This window comes from Watersipora subatra, chromosome 10 (assembly GCF_963576615.1).
Source record: "Watersipora subatra chromosome 10, tzWatSuba1.1, whole genome shotgun sequence".
Lineage (NCBI taxonomy): Eukaryota > Metazoa > Bryozoa > Gymnolaemata > Cheilostomatida > Watersiporidae > Watersipora > Watersipora subatra.
This window is the reverse complement of record NC_088717.1, coordinates 53,499,444-53,518,654: the sequence shown is the minus strand read 5'-3', so window position 1 is coordinate 53,518,654 and position 19,211 is coordinate 53,499,444. Positions and strand designations below refer to the sequence as shown.

Below are 19,211 nucleotides of genomic sequence, written 5' to 3'. Positions count from 1 at the left end.
GTAGGAATATAAAATTTTTCAAGCCTTGTGTAATAAATTCTTTAATATTGAGAGTTTTACAGTAATATAAGCAACATTCGTTTCATGTGTTGTTAAAAACTGACTTCATAAAGGTTTATAATAGTAGTATTTACGATCAATTAAAAATACACTTTATGTAAGCTTAAATGTGAGATGTTAAAAACATTTGAGTGTAGTAATTTTAACCCTCCTCACCAATTAATGTCTACTATATTTTACAGTTGAGATTTGTACCGAATGTTTGCTGTAATTTACACTTAAAGTTATAGGTTATCCACACTGTCTAGCAATGCAGGCTGTTCTTCCACGACCTCTTCTAGCACTTCTGCAAGCTCCCCGTAAAGCTATGGCTCTGCATCCTCTCTGCCTTCCTCTGCCCCTGTTCCTTCTCCTCCTTCCACCCCGCCTTCTGTTGCCACGGCGAGCTGGAGGAAATGTACGAACTGGACAAACAGCCTGTAGATCAGAAACAAATGTAATTTGGCAAAAGTGTTTCAACAAATTTTTCTTTTCATGTATGAAGCTACCTAAACAGTATGATACCATAATTGTAAGGCTACGTTATTTGTTTGAGTATTTTATATACATGTATATGTAGATGCTGTTTATTGTTCCTCCACAAACTTTCGTATCTAATACAGAGCAGGATCTACTAGTTTTGCTGTAGGTTTGCAATGAAAGCAAGGTACCAGTCATGTGTGTTAGAAGTCATCTTGCCAAGTATCGTGTGGTTGCTATAGACTCCGAGAACATTATTTTAGTAATGCTAGAATATTTGGAACAGCAATGTATATAATACAATACTTATAATAGGTTTTTTTAAACAATGTTTGCTAAATATGTTTTAGTCTGTGTACAAAAAAATTGGTTGCTGGGAGATTATCCTAGAACAATACTCCTATATGACTCTGGTTCTTGCATACCTGGTTACAGGGTCTGCTTTCTTGTGATGAGCCGGGGCAATCTTTACCTCCTGCTGTTGGATCAGTACAGATTCTCATTCTAGATTGGCCTGAACCTCCACAGGTTACCGGGCATGTACTCCAGTTGTCCCACTGTGTCCACATTCCATCCATAGGACACTCTGCCTGTTTAAGTACATGTATAGTGTAAAGGTCTGATAGATCTTTTATGTAATAAGTGTTGAACTGGCATTTTGAAAAAAAGAAGAGATACTTCCCACTTACAATTTATTTTTATGGGATGTTTCAATTTAAGCGTAATAGATATTTAATATAGTTAAACATTTTATCTCAGCACAGGGCTGTTTGCATGAATTTTATGGCAAAACCAGCCGAATGGCAGGCGATGCATTAGTATATAAAAACTTCTAAACAGTGGCAGGTAATGTAGTTGATTGCCACTAGCCATTAGCCTGGCACATTACCAATGGTTAATTTGAGTAAATCAGTAAACTTACTAATGAGATCTGTGTAAACAAGTTTTAGTGGCATTGCGTAAGGCAGAGGGCTAGGTGTATTTTAACCCTAATAATGACTCATATCGCCCAACTAATTCAGTGCATCTCTGCATAGCTTTATTGGTTAGGTAATCGCTTGGTAATTGGGAAGTTCCAAGGTCAAATTGTCTGCGATACCGATTGGTCATTGCTACATATACACTAATTGTTATAGCTAGACAAACTATTGATATATATATATATATATATATATATATATATATATATATATGCGTATATATATATATATATATATGCGTATATATATATATGCGTATATATATGCGTATATATATATATGCGTGTATATATATATACATATATATATATATATGCGTATATATATATATATGCGTGTATATATATATATATATGCGTATATATATATATGCGTGTATATATATATACGCATATTATATATATTATATATATATGCGTGTATATATATACATATATATATATATATGCGTATATATATATATATGCGTGTATATATATATATATATATATATATATATATATATATATATATATATATATATATATATATATATATATATGCGTGTATATATATATATATATATATATATATATATATGCGTATATATATATATATATGCGTATATATATATATATATATATGCGTATATATATATATATATGCGTATATATATATATATATTTATATATATGTATATATATATATATATATATATATAGATAGGAAACTTCCTACTTTTGCAAATTTGCAGTTAATAATAACTATATTAGCTGAAACATTTGTTTTTTGTTCAGTTGGCTTTTATCTACTCTGGGTCGTGTAAAACAAGTTGACGTCTGTAGGATTATAATATAAAACTGACAGCAAATGAAACATGTAAGATCAACCTTATAAAATATGTTTGTAAAGTAATTTATTTGAAGTTATTCTGATGATATCTGCTGTTTACTTTAAGCACAACCATATTTCTTGTTGTGTTCACGTATGCCACAGCTAAAGCATATTGAGCTAATATAATCCAAGGTAACGTAAAATTAAATCTATTTCGTAAATGCATTTTGGGTAATGCATTATACAATTACTTTTGAGAGATCATACTGTCATGTGTTCTTAAAGTAGCTGTTACAAGAACAACCACTCAATCCCTTAGAAAACATTGTGACAGTTTACAGTGCCATCTTTTTTTAATTGCTGATCCTCTGACGACTGTTGTTAAGAGCCACCAATACACAATGTTGCTGATTTTTTAAACTTTAAACTGATAAGATTCAATGCAACAACACAGAATGGTACTTACTGCAACTCCTTGGCAGACACCTGTTTGCTCTAGTACAGGCATGAATGTGACGCAGCTAGAGCAGGTCCTAGTCCTTGTTCTAAAGGCATTTCCACCACAGGAAACGGAACAAACTGACCAGTTCTGCCACGGGTTGCACGTACAAACAGGACAGCTAGCCTAAACATTCAAGTTATTTGTTCATGTATGCTTGTTACCCATGCACTAAATATAAGGAGATATAGGAGCAGAGACATACAAAATATTGGCACCCTGAAATGAAATATTCATAGGACATTCACTCCAGATAACAGCTGCTATTTACTGATTTTTGACAAGAAAAAAAGCAATTTAGAGCAAAAGGTTGTGATTAACTTAACCGCAATATTTTTGACTAACCTGGTTGCACATTTGCAAAAGAATGTTAGATTAATCTCAAAGAAAAGTGGTTTTATTTACACTAATTATATCTTTAATTCAGTCACAAGTATCAGGTGGTTAATTTTTAAAAGTTCAAGAAGTTGATATCTACCGTTCCACAGATCTGCGTCCTTGATGAATCTCCAACACAATCAGCTCCTCCTGTTGGTCTGTTGCAGGTGCGAGTGCGAGTTTGGGTAGATCCACCACAGGTCACTGAGCATGCACTCCATGAACCCCAAGTGTTCCATGTTCCATCAGCAACACAAACTGTCTGTCAAAAGGTTTTTGAGAATTTTTTTAAAAATTTTTTACTTTGTTTAAAATAGTTCCTCTAAAACTGCTATCAGTTACTGAAATTGCAGATAAGTGGAACCACCTGCCTGTTAGTATCTATAATATAATAATATGTGATTGATAATAATACAAGGTTCAACTCTTTATTTACATATAGTTAAATGAGATTGTTATATTTTGAAGGATATATATTACTAATATAATTTTCATAGTTCCTATACCGTATGAAAAACTAATCAATGCAGCACAAAAGTATTATACCAAATCTAAATGCATTGCAGTCAAATTTCAAATGTTGAAAAGTTTGTTGTCTACCGTTCCACAAAGCTGTGTCTCTGACGAAATTCCAACACAGTCAGCTCCTCCTATTGGTCTGTTACAGGTGCGAGTGCGAGTTTGGGTAGATCCACCGCAAATAACTGAGCATGTACTCCATGAACCCCAAATGTTCCATGTTCCATCAGCAACACAAACTGTCTGTCAAAAAGCTTTTGAGAATCTTTTTAAACATTTTTTTACATTGTTGAAAATAGTTCCTTTAAAACTGCTATCAGTCACTAACATTGCAGATAAGTGGGACCATCTACTGGTTAGTATCTATAATATAATAGTATGTAATTAATAATAGTACAATGTTCAAATGTTTATTTACATAGAGTAAAATAAAGATATTATAGTTTGAAAAAATTTTATTACAAAATATAATTTCTGTAGTCCAAAAAAGAATTTAAACAAACTCGTGAGCACAAGAAAAAAGTGTTACACCACATCCAAATACAAAGCTGTCAGTTTTCCAACTAGTAAAAGACTGAAATAAGACACTCACTGGTACACCCGGACAAGCTTGTGTTGAGGAAGTAGGGTCTAAACAGCCAGGATTGCAAGTACGTGTTCTTGCTTGGATAGCTGTTGAGCCGCAGGTTGCACTGCAGGTGCCCCAGTTAGACCAATCGCTGCATGCGCAATCACAACCCGTGACAGTGATAGAGAGTACAAAGCCACTGCCACCGGAAGAACAAGCCATCGATGAAAATGTACAGGCAGCTGATTTAGCACCAAGAGATACTGTCGCCGCTAAAATAAGTGCAGAAAAAATTAACACAAATTTTTATATAGTATATTCTTCATTTTGCGCAAAAAGTATAATGCTTCTATGTTGTCACTTTGCATAGTTATCTTTTTATATGGTGTACCATTGGAAAAGAGACGTTTTATAGGTTTTAAAACACAGCATTTAATAAATCTGTTAGCCGAATTAACAGAATTTCATCTCATTACCAGATGTTTTTTAATGGTTCCTATTGGCTATATTTATTTACTGTTTATATACTTATAGCTGAGGATTAGTGTACACCTATCAGCTATATAATGTATAGTATACTTACTAGAAGCAGCTGAGGCACTATCTTGAACCCCAAACTGATAAGTGCTTCCTCCAAGCAATGGAGTTGGTGAGCAAATAGTTTGTCCAACGGTAAAGGGAACTACAGGCGTTTCTAAAACAGGTCAGACCTCAGTTGCGATGCTTCACATGAGCCACATTAACAAAGAACCAAATTTTATGTTTTATACAAATGGTGAAAATATCTTCCTCAACAAATATGGTGATAAAACATAGCAAAACTTTTGACTGTAGTTACGTTCTGCAGACGGTTGTCAGTTTTGTTCAAATAATGAAAAACTAAAAAGGCAAAATTAAACTAAAGGGAAGATCATAAAGCCCAAACTAGATTCGCAACTCTTCAATGAACAGTTTGTTTAAGTTTCCGTTGGGAATACAAAAAAGAACATAAACCAGATAGGGTACAGGCTAATCAATGGAATCACATAATTTCACAGTCACTCAAGCTTCTATCAGTTAAGTGGTTGGAGAGAAGACTGGACAGCTTCTGAGATTCGATATCAGTCAAAAACTGATGGAAGATACTTACGTCGATGTGGAAACCAGTGTGACAAGGTAATATCTTGCCTCAATATCTGGTTCTCATCTACTCACTCACACACATATATATCGTATATGTGTGTAAGTGAGTAGGTGAGAACCAGACAGCAATACCAGAATGTACTGCGCTTGTGGCAAATGTGCAGAATGTTTTTAATGCAAAACTTTATCTCTCCATTACTTGACTAAATAAAACAGTAGCTGTAAATATGTAGTACTGTAATGCTATATAATGCATTTATTGTGAATTGATATAACACTGTGATATTAACTTTGCTGTAATGTAATGCAATGCACTACAGAATGGCGCAATACCACACAATGCTAAGCAATGCTGTAAAGAACTGTAATGTAATGCGTTAACATGCTACGCAATGTAGTTTACAATAGTGCAGTGCGGTACAATGCAACGCAGCTTGATTTAGTGCATTTTATTGTGATACCACGGAATATAATGCAATGTGATGCATTTTAGTTTCATGTAAAAATTTCTAGTGTATTTTAATGTGATTTAATGCAATACACTATTTACTGTGATTTAATGCATTGTTAATGCAAAAAATATATTATGAATTGATACGATTTAATAAATGTATTGCGGTGTAATAAAATGCAATAGAATATAATCTATTATAAAGTGGAGTTATGTAGTGCAATATAATGCGATTTAATACATTTTAGTACAAAGTAATGTAATTCAGTACCTTGTACTGCATTTTGATGTGATTTCATGTAATTGCATGCAATGTAGTGCATTGTAATACAATTCAACACGAAGTAAAGAAGTACAGCACAATTCCATACAATCTAATAGAATATGATATAATTTAAAGCTTTTTAATGTAGTTTTATACCATTTATTGCAACACAACTGAGTTTAATGCACTGCAATGCATTGCAATACAATGCAGCGACGTGATGTAATAGGACATATTGTAATGCAATTTAATCTGATGTAATGCAATGTTGTGCAATAAAATTCAGTGAAATGGAGAGTAATGGAATGCAATGCAATGTAGTGTATTGCCATACAGTGAAATGCAATGTAGTGTAATTGAATAAAATATAATATAAAACCATGCAATGTAATGTGGTACAATGCAATGAAATGCATTGAGGTAAAGTGGAATACATTGTGATAAAGTGCAACACAATGTAATTTGATGCAATACATCACCATGCATCATATTAAAATGTAATTTGGTGTTCTGAGGGTGCCAATCAACTGATCATTGTACACTATTGAAATATACAAAGAGCCAGTGACACAGAATAGTATGGCTAAATAATTATGGTGTATAGATAAATACATTCTCTAAGAGACTTGATTAATGAGTTGACAAAGATGATTATACAGAAAAAAAACTTGTGATGACTAGAGGAGTTAGCAGAAGAGAAGCGAATGAATAGACTGTGATACCAGAGCGCAGAGACCAGGGCCGGCTGCCTAGCTAAACTCAGAACTGACGCTATAGCCAGGCCGAGTCTCGACACAGCAGGAGGCTTGGCCGTGAATGAGTCAAACCGGCCTGTAAAAAGGAACAGACAAAGAGACCAAGAGGAGCAGAAAAATAGATTAATGGACTGATACGATTAAAGCGCAGAGCCTAATAAAAGAACGCACCTATAAAATGAGACAAGGAGATTTCAAGAAACAGAGAGCTGGCAGTCTCTTGCATGTTGTTCTGTTGTACGGAAATGCACTGATTGCATGTACTTATCTATATTCATGATCCCACAACCAAACAAGAGCAGAGCGATTGGTTGGGAGATTTATGATAAGTGCACATGTGCACACAACTCCCGAAAAATTATCCGTTAATTGCCGTCACCAAACTCTTGTAACGAAATCTTATCAACAAATTTAACTATTTTTCTGTAAAGTCGTTTAAGTATAATAATGATACAAAAAGCATATAAACCTATTTAAATATGTTACCAAGCCTTTGAAAGGTTACCGCATATTCCTAAAACTAACCCATCTGATCGGATTATACATAAGTAGACAGATTTATTTGGCCGAAAATCGTTATTACCGGATTATTAAAATCGTTATTAGACCGGAAATTAAAACGCCGAGCGACAGAGAATAGAGCGATTAAGTCGTGCGCATTTTACGAAAAGAATAACGTGCACATTTAACTAGTCTATAGCATTGTCGAAGGTTTCTTAATTAACGTAGGAGTACTGAAATCGTTTCAATTTTGCCGATTTCAAAGTAACTGACATTTTTAGACACTTTTGAGTACTTTGGTATTCTAACTGATGTCCAATGCAGTGTAAGTAAAGGAAATGACGATGATACTTTTTAACAGTTCTTATGAGGTTATTACAATATTTAATTATAAGTTTGGATGACTACAGAACAATGACTATGTAGTACAGATTTTCTAAAAATCTATATAAATATCACAAATTCGTGATATTGTTAGCTATGACATTTTGAAATGTAAACAAAATTATGCATTGGTTTTATATTATTACTATATTAATAATATTGGCTATTCTAATAATATCAGTGCATTTTACTTCTAATATTGGCCAATGTTGCATTTCTCCTATTGCTGGGGGAGAGATATAAACATATAATCTTTTCCTTTCATTATTGCTGTTTGTTGTATATAATAAAACCCATGCCCAGTACATTACAGCTACCATTGCAGTTATACTATTGCACTGCAGTGCCATTTGACTGCTAATATTGCATTTCTCAACCATCAGTACCCTTTCTTTTTTCCAATATCTTTTTAGTTGTGGGCTGTATGACAGTGGAACTTCTAGTTTTATTAATATTTATTTTTGTTACATATTGTTGTCAAAACCAATTGGTTAACACAACCAACTTTCAAACTGTATATTACAATATATTTTACTTTTAATGTTGCCTTTCAGAGATATAATAAACATATTTCATTATTGCTGTTGTTAGTTAAATTACGTACAGTAGGCTAGGTCTACAGCTTGAATTAATATTTATTTTATTATTGTAAAACATAAGTTTGAGTAAATCAAATCATAAATGAATGACTTACTTTTTAACAACTTTGCTAGGGAGCGCGTCACTCGATTAGCTATCAATGATCAAATCTTACAACGCAAAAGAGAGGAGACTAGACTTCGCGACCTTTAACAGATACTGTATACTTAAACAGATATTGTAATATCAACAATTTACCAATTACTTGTATACCTGGTTTCAACCCAACTTTACCTCCAAAATAAATTGTTAGTTGCGCCTTTTTAGAGTCGTGCTCCCTCAAACTTATTTTATATCATCTCAAACAAGTCTCATTTACACTATACTCTGTCAATTCCTGCTGAGAACTACTTTTTCAACAACCAACAGCACCCTTTTTTTTTCCATTATTACTTTGGTCGTGGGCTTTATGACCATGGAAATTCTAGTATATATATTTGATATGAATATTTTATATATTCATAATATATATATTTGTCTTATTGTTTGCACTCAGTGTATTTAATCATGTGAACCAGTAAAGGGAACCGGCAGACTTTTTCTAACAAAAGAAAGCGTTTTTTTCAAAGAAAAGCTTCTTACCTGTTAGATTTTGAGAAATGCTTATTGATGACACTGAGAGTTACATGATAAAGCTGCTGAGGATAACAACATTGAAAGTACATACAGACTGTTTGTTGGTTACTTAACTGTGAATCGGCGAAGCCATGGAAATCAAAAGTAGCCAATGAAATGACTGTATAGACAAGCTTGGATTAATGGACTTGTTAGGAAGTAAGTGTGTAGAAGAAATGTTCAGTAAAAAGTAAGTGTGAAGAGAAAATACTAAGTAAAAAGTAAGTATGTAGCGATAATGTTCAGTAAAGAGTAAGTGTGTAGATATAATGTTCAGTAAAGTGTAAGTGTGTAGAGGTAATGTTAAGTAAAGAATAAGTGTGTAGATGTAATGTTCAGTAAAGAGTAAGTGTGTAGATATAATGTTCAGTAAAGAGTAAGTGTGGAAAGGTAATGTGAAGTAAAGATTAAATGTGTAGAGATAATGTTCAGTAAAGAGTAAGTGTAGAGAGGTAACGGTCAGTGAAGAGTAAGTGTGTAGGGATAATGTTCAGACTTTATTTAGTCAATACTTGCTTATTATTTCTCATTTACATTTAAATACAATTGTTTTATTTTTCTATTTAGTTTAGTTCAATTGTTCTAAAAACTTTTTTCATGGTAGACACTTTGAAAGTTACAGTATTTTGTAAAAGTTTGCAACCTTGTAGGTGTTTTAATTTTTCTTATAATTTGTTTGAACTTCACAAAACACTTTTTCTACAATATGAAATTTGAACCTTAGTACGATAACTGTTGTTATATGTTAAAAAAAAATTTTGATTTAACTTTTTTATTACTCAGCAATGCCATGTGTTCACCTATTAAAAATATAAATAAACGACTATGGTCTGACCAGTCTCAATTTTTATATTGAACATTAGCAATAAGCTCAACGATGTTTGAGATTTATTTAATGTTCAAGTAAAAAGCCCTCGGGTCGGCGTGTAAAAGTCTGGTTCTAAAACTGAGCTTTGAAGAAGAGTAAGAAATTAAAATACTTTTAGCAACTTTGCTTTAGGACAGAGCACATACAATGTATATGTGAAGTTTAAATAAAATTGGCAAAAATTGTGAAAACTTTTAGCGCTCACACAGACTAACAGACAGACAGACACACATCACACACAGCACAGACAACACACACAGAAAACACAGCACACACAGCGCACACAACATACATGTCACACACGTCACACACGGCACACACAGCATACGCCGTACATACCAAATACCTCTAACAAACATACACACGCACGCACACAAACTACACACACAGACACACGTATACACATGCACTAAAATACAATTAATGTATTAAAGTGAAACCTGCATCCTATTTTGTACTTTATCTTACTATTTTTTTATCAATGTATAACTAGAAATTCGACTGTCATACAGCCCACGACCAAAGTGATATTGGAAAAGAAGAAAGGGTAGTGATGGTTGAGAAATGCAATATTAGCAATCAAATGGCACCGCAGTGCAATAGGATAACTGCAATGGTAGCTGTAACGTACTGGGCGTGGGTGTTATTATATACAACAAACAGCAATAATGAAAGGAAAAGATTATATGTTTATATCTCTCCCCCTGCAATAGGAGAAATGCAACATTGGCCAATATTAGAAGTAAAATGCACTGATATTATTAGAATAACCAATATTATTAATATAGTAATAATATAAAACCAATGCACAATTTTGTTTACATTTCAAAACCTCATAGGCAACAATATCAAGAAGTATCAAGAAGAATATCCCAACTTATAATTAAATATCGTAATCTCATAAAAATTGTTAGAAAAAATATCATCGTCATTTCCTTTACTTACACTGTGTTGGACATCAGTTAGAATACTAAAGTACTCAAGTGTGTCTAAAATGTCAGATACTTTGAAATCGGCAAAAATGAAACGATTTCAGTACTCCTACGTTAATCACAGAAACCTTAGGCAATTCGACAATGCTATAGACTGATGAAATGTGCACGTTTTTCTTTTCGTGAAATGCGCTCGACTTAATCATTCTATTCCCTGTTGCTCGGCGTTTCAATTTCTGATCTTAACTTTGATAAAAGTGAGGCTTAACAAGTTTTAATGACGATTTTCGTCTAAATAAATCTGTCTATTTGTGTATAATTCGATCAGATGTGTAATTTTTAAGATAATGCCGACGGTTTACAAAAACTTGGTAACATATTTAAATAGGTTTGTATGTGTTTTGTATTGCTATTATACTTTAACGACTCTACAAAACGATGGTTAAATTTGTTGATGAAATTTTGATACAAGGGTTCGTCTCATTGTTGATGAATAATTTTCGGGAGTTGTGTGCACATGTGCATTTATCATAAATCTCCCAACCAATCGCTTCGCTCTGTTTGGTCGTGGGAAAATACGCATAATGCCTCATATGGTCTTACCATCATTTGCGCAGCCTGCACTGATGTCTGTGATAATTTGAAAACAAGATACATGACTGATGCAGACCATCTCTCTCTGTCCCAAAGCATTACAGATAGCAGATTCTTGGTAGGTAACACAACTCTGGACATCAGCGCATGACGTCACTATAAAACAACAATGCAAATATCTGTTGTACATCTACTATTACGTCTATATATTGCTACTACATCTACACAGCCTGTAACTTGTTTCACATAAAAGCCTTATTTTTCACTCTTATCAAGGTTTAGATGCTTTAATTATTTTTTCGAAAAAGACTCACCTTGACCCTGAGTTCGCTCTAATATGATGCACAAAACATACTATCCAGCTGTGTTCAATGTGATACATCAGCTATAGAGTTTAATGTATTGTAATAGTTTAGTATATACAGCTTAGCATATTTATAACAAATTATGTGCAGTCATACCTACATATGAGAAAAAGGTACTTTTATACTTTGTTCTATTTTCTACTTTAACATACGAGTAATCTTTTTAATAAATGGCGGCTCTCGATAGCCACTATATTTCCAAGTGTGAGAGAGGCCGCTTTCAAAAATTGCATCTTTCTGTCTTTCTCCTCATATCAGTTTGAAAAGTTTTTAAAAAGTCAGCTTGCAGTTATAGAGAGCATGAGGCAAAAAGTGCCAAACCAAAAACAAATAATGAAAAGTTGAAACGACTAAATTAAAGTAAGTTTAGAAACTGATGAAAACTTAATTTTAGTATGTTTTTTTTAATATTGTTTTAATATGTTTTTTTTTCTTTAAATTTTAATGTTTAGTATGCCAAATTAATTTGAACTAAATTCAAAGTTTCTGTTACATAGCGTCCCAAAAGTTTAGTGTACTGAACTTGTTGCTGTCAAGTCTCTCAGACTTCCATTAGGCACTATGTCTGTCTCGCAGGTAAAAACTTACAGTAGCGTGCATAGAAATGTTACATTTTGTTGCAGGCTTTAACAACTAACAATTAAAAACACTTTTTCCATCACAGTATCTTGATTCATGTGACTTTTTATAACATGATAATGAAGTAATTTGTATTTAGTTTTTTTTTTATATAGAAAACAGTGCTTTAAGACCCGAGTGAAATGACATACAAACTCAGTCCAGGAACGTGTTAAGATAATATGTCGAGGTATGACCATAGTTCAAATCAGTTTTAGGCTATACTTTTGAGAGATAAGTTGAGAAATGTCAAATTCTGCGAGAAACTTAGAGATGTGTGATCTGTTTGTATCATAATAAATGTCAAAACAGAGTTTATACAATATAATATCAACTTACATTGGCTATGGCAGCACTCTAGTCCAAAACCCAGAATACCTACAACATTGTAAATGCAAGCATTATTGGCTTGGTATAACCTGTGTAATATTGTTTATATAACTACTATATGTTGAAATATTTATTAGTTATGTATATTATATAATAATAAGTAAATAATAATAAGTGTTTATATATTGGGCAATATATAGCAATATTTTGCCCAGTATATTTGTATATATCCTTTCACATACGACAAACATTATTTTATATTTTGTGACACCAGCACACTACATCCAACATCATTTGTTTCAGTTTATGAACTTTCAGTTACTACAACCTTCAATTCACTCTCTCAACTTCTACGCAATACTATTAGACTACTAAGCCATAAAACACTCTTTTTTAACTCCGTCAATGATTTCTGATTTCTGTTTTTTATTTTTTTGCTTCTGCTGGCATGTAGCGAAAAATGCCATTTTTATAATTATTATTGCTAATAACAAATTGTACATACATACACATAATAAAATGTAACAAGTCTCACCAATAGCTATGAGACAAGTAAACTTCCCCATCTCTACGACGTGTTTGTGAAGCGGTTGAGCTGAAACTGTCATCCATGAGATTATCTCTTATTTTATATATCATAACACTAGTTGATAATTGGTCAATTTAAAAGATTAATATTCTTAGGTTATGAAGGTAATCAAGAACTGATGGTGAGTTGAGAAAACCTTGTTTTTCTGGAAAAGGGCTGCGAGCCAAAAACAGCCGTGTCTCAGTACCAGCTAATGTAAGATAGTTTATAATACTAAATAAACAGAGATTTTGGCTACACATCTTTACTGAAACTTAACAGTTAATGATCTATGAGAGGACCTGAAAGTTAAAGATAGTGAGATCAATTCTTTTTGCAACAGAACTATACAGAAGAAGTGCAAAATCAGATCAAAAAAGCAAAGATACTAACAACTTTCATAAAACCATTCATAGGCCTTCCTAATCTTTTTATCCCTCCATAAATAGAGTTTTTCTATATGAAGTTTATCTTTTAGGTTTTTTACTCTGCGCTGTTTCTTTTATAGCTTTTGGAGTAAGGGTAAACAAAATGTTGTAATATGATGTGATATGGTATGATATGGCATGATACGGTATGACATGACATGGTATGATGTCAGGAGATGTGAGGAAATGTCATGCGATTCCACCGGTGTCATGTGTTGTCAGGTGATGTGTAATATATTGGTTAATTTGTTTTAACTATATGACTGTCATTAGCCATCAATGTATATTTAACATCATCAGATATAGCAGGTCATGTCACTAAATAGTTTGCTAGTCTGTAAGGAAGGCAGCAAATTTATATTAAATAGCTGTACATGCTACTAGACTCAATTCTATCAAATAACAGTAACCTGCCATAGCCTTCTGGGGCTATTCTAAAAACTAGTCATGCCCTTGTGACCCATATATTAACTACAAATTTGACTCCAACCCACTGGTTTATAATTTATAGAATCAATTTATCATATAGGATTGCTGGAGGCGATGATCACTGAACTAATGGTATTTTTGAGCAAACTAGAAACATAATGTACAAAGAGAGCTTTGATCTTTATACAAGTTTAAGCTGTTTAAGTTGAGAACCAAATATCAGTCACAATAAGAAACCAGCTTCAAAATTATCGTGTAACAACATTCGTATGAACTAGTTCTCTCAGCATATATTGCTTAAAATAAGCTTTTCGACATTTAAAATATGTATTTACTACCAGGTTAATTACCAAACTCTCTGAGCTCATTAGTATTTGTTCAAGCAGTTTCTATTTTCTCTGATCAGCTAAACAGTATCTGTTGCAGTCGACATTAAAGGTCAATGTTTGTATTAATATTTCAATTGAACCGTAGAACTGCCAGAGGCAAGGGAAGGTTGTGAGATTGTAGATCTCTTAGAATGCACATAGCAGCAAAGCAGCACATCGATAGCCAAATATCTACACCATCACGATTGAAAATACAATATTATAAAACTATTAGCTGTGTTACCCGGCATTGCCCGGGTAATAAAAAAGTCTTTAAACAGAAAATTGACTTGTATTTAACATATAATAACATTTGCCATTCTAACTTTCAAACTATATATCAAGAGAGAAGTGTTTTGTGTAGTTTAAACAAATTAAGAGAGAAAATGAAAACAGCGGTAAAAGTTTCCAAAGATTTTTAAACAGCTGTAAATTTCTAATTTTATATCTTGAGAAAGAAGTGTCTCGTTTAAATACTATACTAGAAGGAAAGATAAAAATGTAAAAGTAATTAAATGAACATGTGAAATCATCAGCAATTAATAGCTAAATATAGTTTATTTCACTATAAATAAAATAAAAAATTATTAAATATACAATTAAATGATATCAGTACGTTTTAGTGCTGTCATCCGAAAATTGGCATGTCAGTTTTCACATGCCAGGGTTGGAATGTGAAGATATCGTAGGCTATAATAGGCCTAAATAGAGTGGTATAGAAACCCATCGTCATTATCTAATGCAATCACATCCGATAAAAAACATCCTCATTAAAGATAGTACCAAAATACTATGTTAACCGTAGTAACTACAAGTACCTACAATGACTTTAATGCATTTTGTGGTTATGATCTGCAAAATAGTACAAGATTACAATGTACTAAGGGGAGAGTTCTTACTTTTGGGACAGACGTGTAACATGTCCACTGAATCTAGCTTTAACAAATTTAGCCTACAAAACAAATGCTTGAAGGCAGTTTTAGTATGTATTTCAGTAACCTTTAAACTTTTCACAGAGTTTTTGTCGTTTATCTGTTTGCAAATGGTTTTTATTTTAACATATACCGGATATAGTGGATAATGGACACAAACAACTCGCCATGGCAAGTTCAGCGATGTATATCTTTTAATAACATAATTTTATAAAATCAGTGCACAAATCTCCAAATTTTAAATTCAAGATAGATTATTGTCAATATTGTTGGGCGTAACAAATTAGTCCTAACGAAAAAAGATGAAGAAGCATCATATTGCATATACTTAAGTCCCAAAATAATTTTTAACATAGGCATCGTAGCGCATAGGCGCAATGCCAAAATAATAACTTTAGCTGAACAATCACATCCACAGACAAATACACGAATACACAAACACACACAAACTTTGAGAAATGTATATATATAGAATTGTGATAACAAAGACAAGGTAAAGTTAAAAACTTCATTAAGGGTATTTACATGTTATGTTTTAATTTGTGACTGTCTGTTGATGGTTTTTTTTCTGTGTTCAGTCAACTGTGTGCTTCTGATTTTTCACAACTTTTTCATGTTTGACCATTCAATTTACAGCCACCTTTCTAAAAGTTTTGACTTTTAGTTTAGACGAGTTATTTTAGTTAACTATCAGCATTATTCACTTTTACTGCATTGCAAGCTGACTACTAACCTAGTTTGAACTTTTAATAACATACAAAATGCCACTCAACTTAAACATTAAATATTCCTTAGTCACAAAAGCTCACATCAGTAGCTAAAAGTCAGCATGAGTATTCACACAGAGAACTAACTGAAAACTTTTAACAGAACCTGTCTGTCTACATAAGAGTTTTTAGATTGTCTTTTTCTTGAGTCAAATTCTACTTCTAAGTCTAGTAGACAAGACAATATGTTGTACTAATAACGATTGGGGAAGTGAGCCGCTTGCATCAACCAAATTTCTAATTACTGAAAGTTGCTAAATTCATTGGGAAGATAGAATTAAATGCCTCTAATATCAAACTGCCTATACATAAAAAGGGTTGCATATGCAAAATAAGTTTTCTTATTTTTTTATCAAAAAGGTTTACTAAAAACAACAAAGCTATTGTTGTTTTTATTTATACGACCAACACATTTTTTTTCAATTTGATGCTGGAGTTGGTGTGTTGCCAGAACAAGTGAGAAATGCGCTAGAGTTTTCCCTTCTGTATTGGGCAATATGTTGAATGAGAAAAGATACAATATATTTTTACTGCATCCAGCAACAGATATTTGCACAGCGCTGTCCAGCAGTTTATGACAGCCCCATTTAAGCCTGGTTCCCATATATGTCGCAAAGCACCGGCGACAGCAACGCAAGCTATTAGCAATGAAATGGGAACCTACGCGCCGGGTACTGTCAAGGACCGCCGGTAGTTGCCGGCAGCATCGCTATAGTTTAGCGCTGTTCAAATTTTGCAAAAGGCCATAAACCAGACCTTCTCGAAATGCACTGTATGGGTGAAGGTCACCATTATAGAAACGGCATGGCGAGCGAACGTTTTATTTGATTACATGATTATGTTTAGCAATGCAGCTTATATGTGAACATACGCCGCGGAGCCTAGCGTCGCAAGAGTTTTGCTGTGCAAGTTACCGCCAGAGTCTCGCAATCGATATAGGAACCAGGCTTTAGAGATGGTTTCTCACAATACTGTAAAGTAGCATAGACATTAGCACTGTACAATACTCTGACATTTCTAGTACATACACACAACATCTACAGTAGACTGAAAAGCTCTCTCACTTATCCTTCATAAATAACCAAGTTTGTACAAACTCTGTTTAAGTAGCACAACCAGTTGCTATACAAATAACAAGTTAAGAAAGTTTGGCTTGTCGTACTAAACCTGGGTGGAATGTTTTTGTCTGTTAATACAATGACATCAAATTTTGTATGGTACAATATTTTTCCCCCAAACCTTCTACCTTTACTTCAGATGGACTGACAGACACCAATCAATCTGAGTAAAGATTGCCTGTTGTTTCATTATGAACACAGCTTTCTAGCTGACATAGTCTTAAGAGAGTTTATCAAGCATTCTCAGGAAGTGCGTGTCACATGACCCCCATTTACTACGTTATATAGACTAAAACAATTTAAAGCACTGATTCGTATCATCCAGTTCCAACATTAAGACTAACAGCTAACTACCACATCAAAGCTCATTTAAACTGCATCAAAGAATGTGAACCAGAAAATGCCATTAAGCCAGATGTTAAGAGAACCATTAGCTTCAAACTCTGTTCTGATTGGTCATTTGTAGCAACAATTAGGCCAGGTTAAAAAGTAGGAATAAAAATAATTCTCTATTTTTAACACCCACACAAACATATCACTGAATCATTTTTTACTTATTCTATCTACTTAAATTAAAATCAACTACCAATCCTACATTTTGAACAAATAAGGAAACTGCCGGCATAGTTTCAAACGTTTTTGCCAATGCTGTCTAAACTTCACACCCATATGGCTTTATAGATTGTTGTCATAAAAGCATTGTAACAATTTGCTTTAAAACTCTTCATAAGTACTGAAGACTATCTACATGCAATTAAAAACTTTAAAGAGTCCTGGCAACACAGTCCTATAGTCCTAGACACAAATAAAACTTCATAATTTTTGTGATAAAAATGTTTCAATAAATAACCTCTTTGTCCTTAAATATAACACACAGTGTTTAGCATCTCGTTATAATGATTTTCATTTTTGGGTTTACTTTTGACTTTTGATACTTATATGAGCAGAGCTACTGTGGCGAGGAAGTTTGTCAGTTTCTTATTGAGTTATTCAATTAAATACAATGCTGTAAGAGAGACTGATCTAGTGGTCTAAAAAACCTCGTCTGTAAATCACAGGCTAATATTATATTTCTAAAATAGCAACCAGTGGTGGCAGAAGTGGTATCCAACCTTAAATTACTAACCCAACTGTCCTTGTTACCAATTGACAAGTCTCAGACATGTCTAGCCAACATCACTGAACCATTGTTTGTGCAAGAAAGCTGCTAAAAAACTTAAGTTTCTGAACGCCCGCAATGTACAAAACAGACATACCTAATCTTTAAAGGATTGCGCACTCAACAACTCAATAAAAGATGTCAGTTTGAGTATAAAAACTCATTTATTTAACTTTTAAATAAGGCTCTCTGTAGAAAATTAATGCATGTTCATGAAGTACAGGAAAAATAAACATACAACATATGATATAATATAATTCAAAGCAACACTAAATAATACAAAATGCTACAATATAATACAATAATATAATATAGTTATAAGATAATAAGATAATATAAGATAATATATAATAGAACCTATATAGCAATTAACATATAACATATTATATGACATAATACAGTATGATAATATAAATATTAAATTTAACTGTAATGATATGTATTTTATAATACAATACAGTACAATTTAAAGTTATATAAATTAATGAGATATAAAATATATAATATAACACAATACATTACAAATTAATAAAGTACAATCTTATACATTACATCAAATTATAATATATTATATTATGATAAAACGATACAAATTCTCAAATAATCTCTCAAAAATAGCATATATGTTTCAAACCATCAACTCAAAGATTTTCTACCAATTGCAGCTAAACTTCGCAGTGAATTTCTCATCTGGGAAAAATTGATCCTGCAAGTAAATATTATTTGG

At 32.7% G+C, this 19,211-nt stretch overlaps 1 protein-coding gene across 1 annotated transcript; it reads right to left on the bottom strand.

The window, feature by feature from the left end:
• Positions 1-365: 365 nt before the first annotated feature.
• LOC137407210 (coadhesin-like) lies at positions 366-13,281 on the bottom strand. Its single transcript, XM_068093814.1, has 10 exons — positions 13,251-13,281; positions 12,725-12,763; positions 11,412-11,558; positions 6,772-6,945; positions 4,301-4,548; positions 3,790-3,951; positions 3,290-3,451; positions 2,779-2,937; positions 945-1,109; positions 366-446 (listed from the first exon to the last, which is right to left on the bottom strand). Exons 1-10 carry the CDS (start codon positions 13,279-13,281, stop codon positions 366-368), a joined length of 1,368 nt encoding a protein of 455 aa, XP_067949915.1.
• Positions 13,282-19,211: the final 5,930 nt, after the last annotated feature.

What these genes read in the sequence shown, in the direction of transcription:
- LOC137407210 (XM_068093814.1), bottom strand. Translation starts at nt 13,281, where the DNA reads ATGGGGAAGTTTACTTGTCTCATAGCTATTG. An exon ending in AGACACAGCTTTGTGGAACG is followed by an intron (nt 3,452 to 3,789) that starts GTAGACAACAAA and finishes ACCTTTTGACAG; the next exon opens with ACAGTTTGTGTTGCTGATGG. An exon ending in GTGTCTGCCAAGGAGTTGCA is followed by an intron (nt 1,110 to 2,778) that starts GTAAGTACCATT and finishes GTACTTAAACAG; the next exon opens with GCAGAGTGTCCTATGGATGG.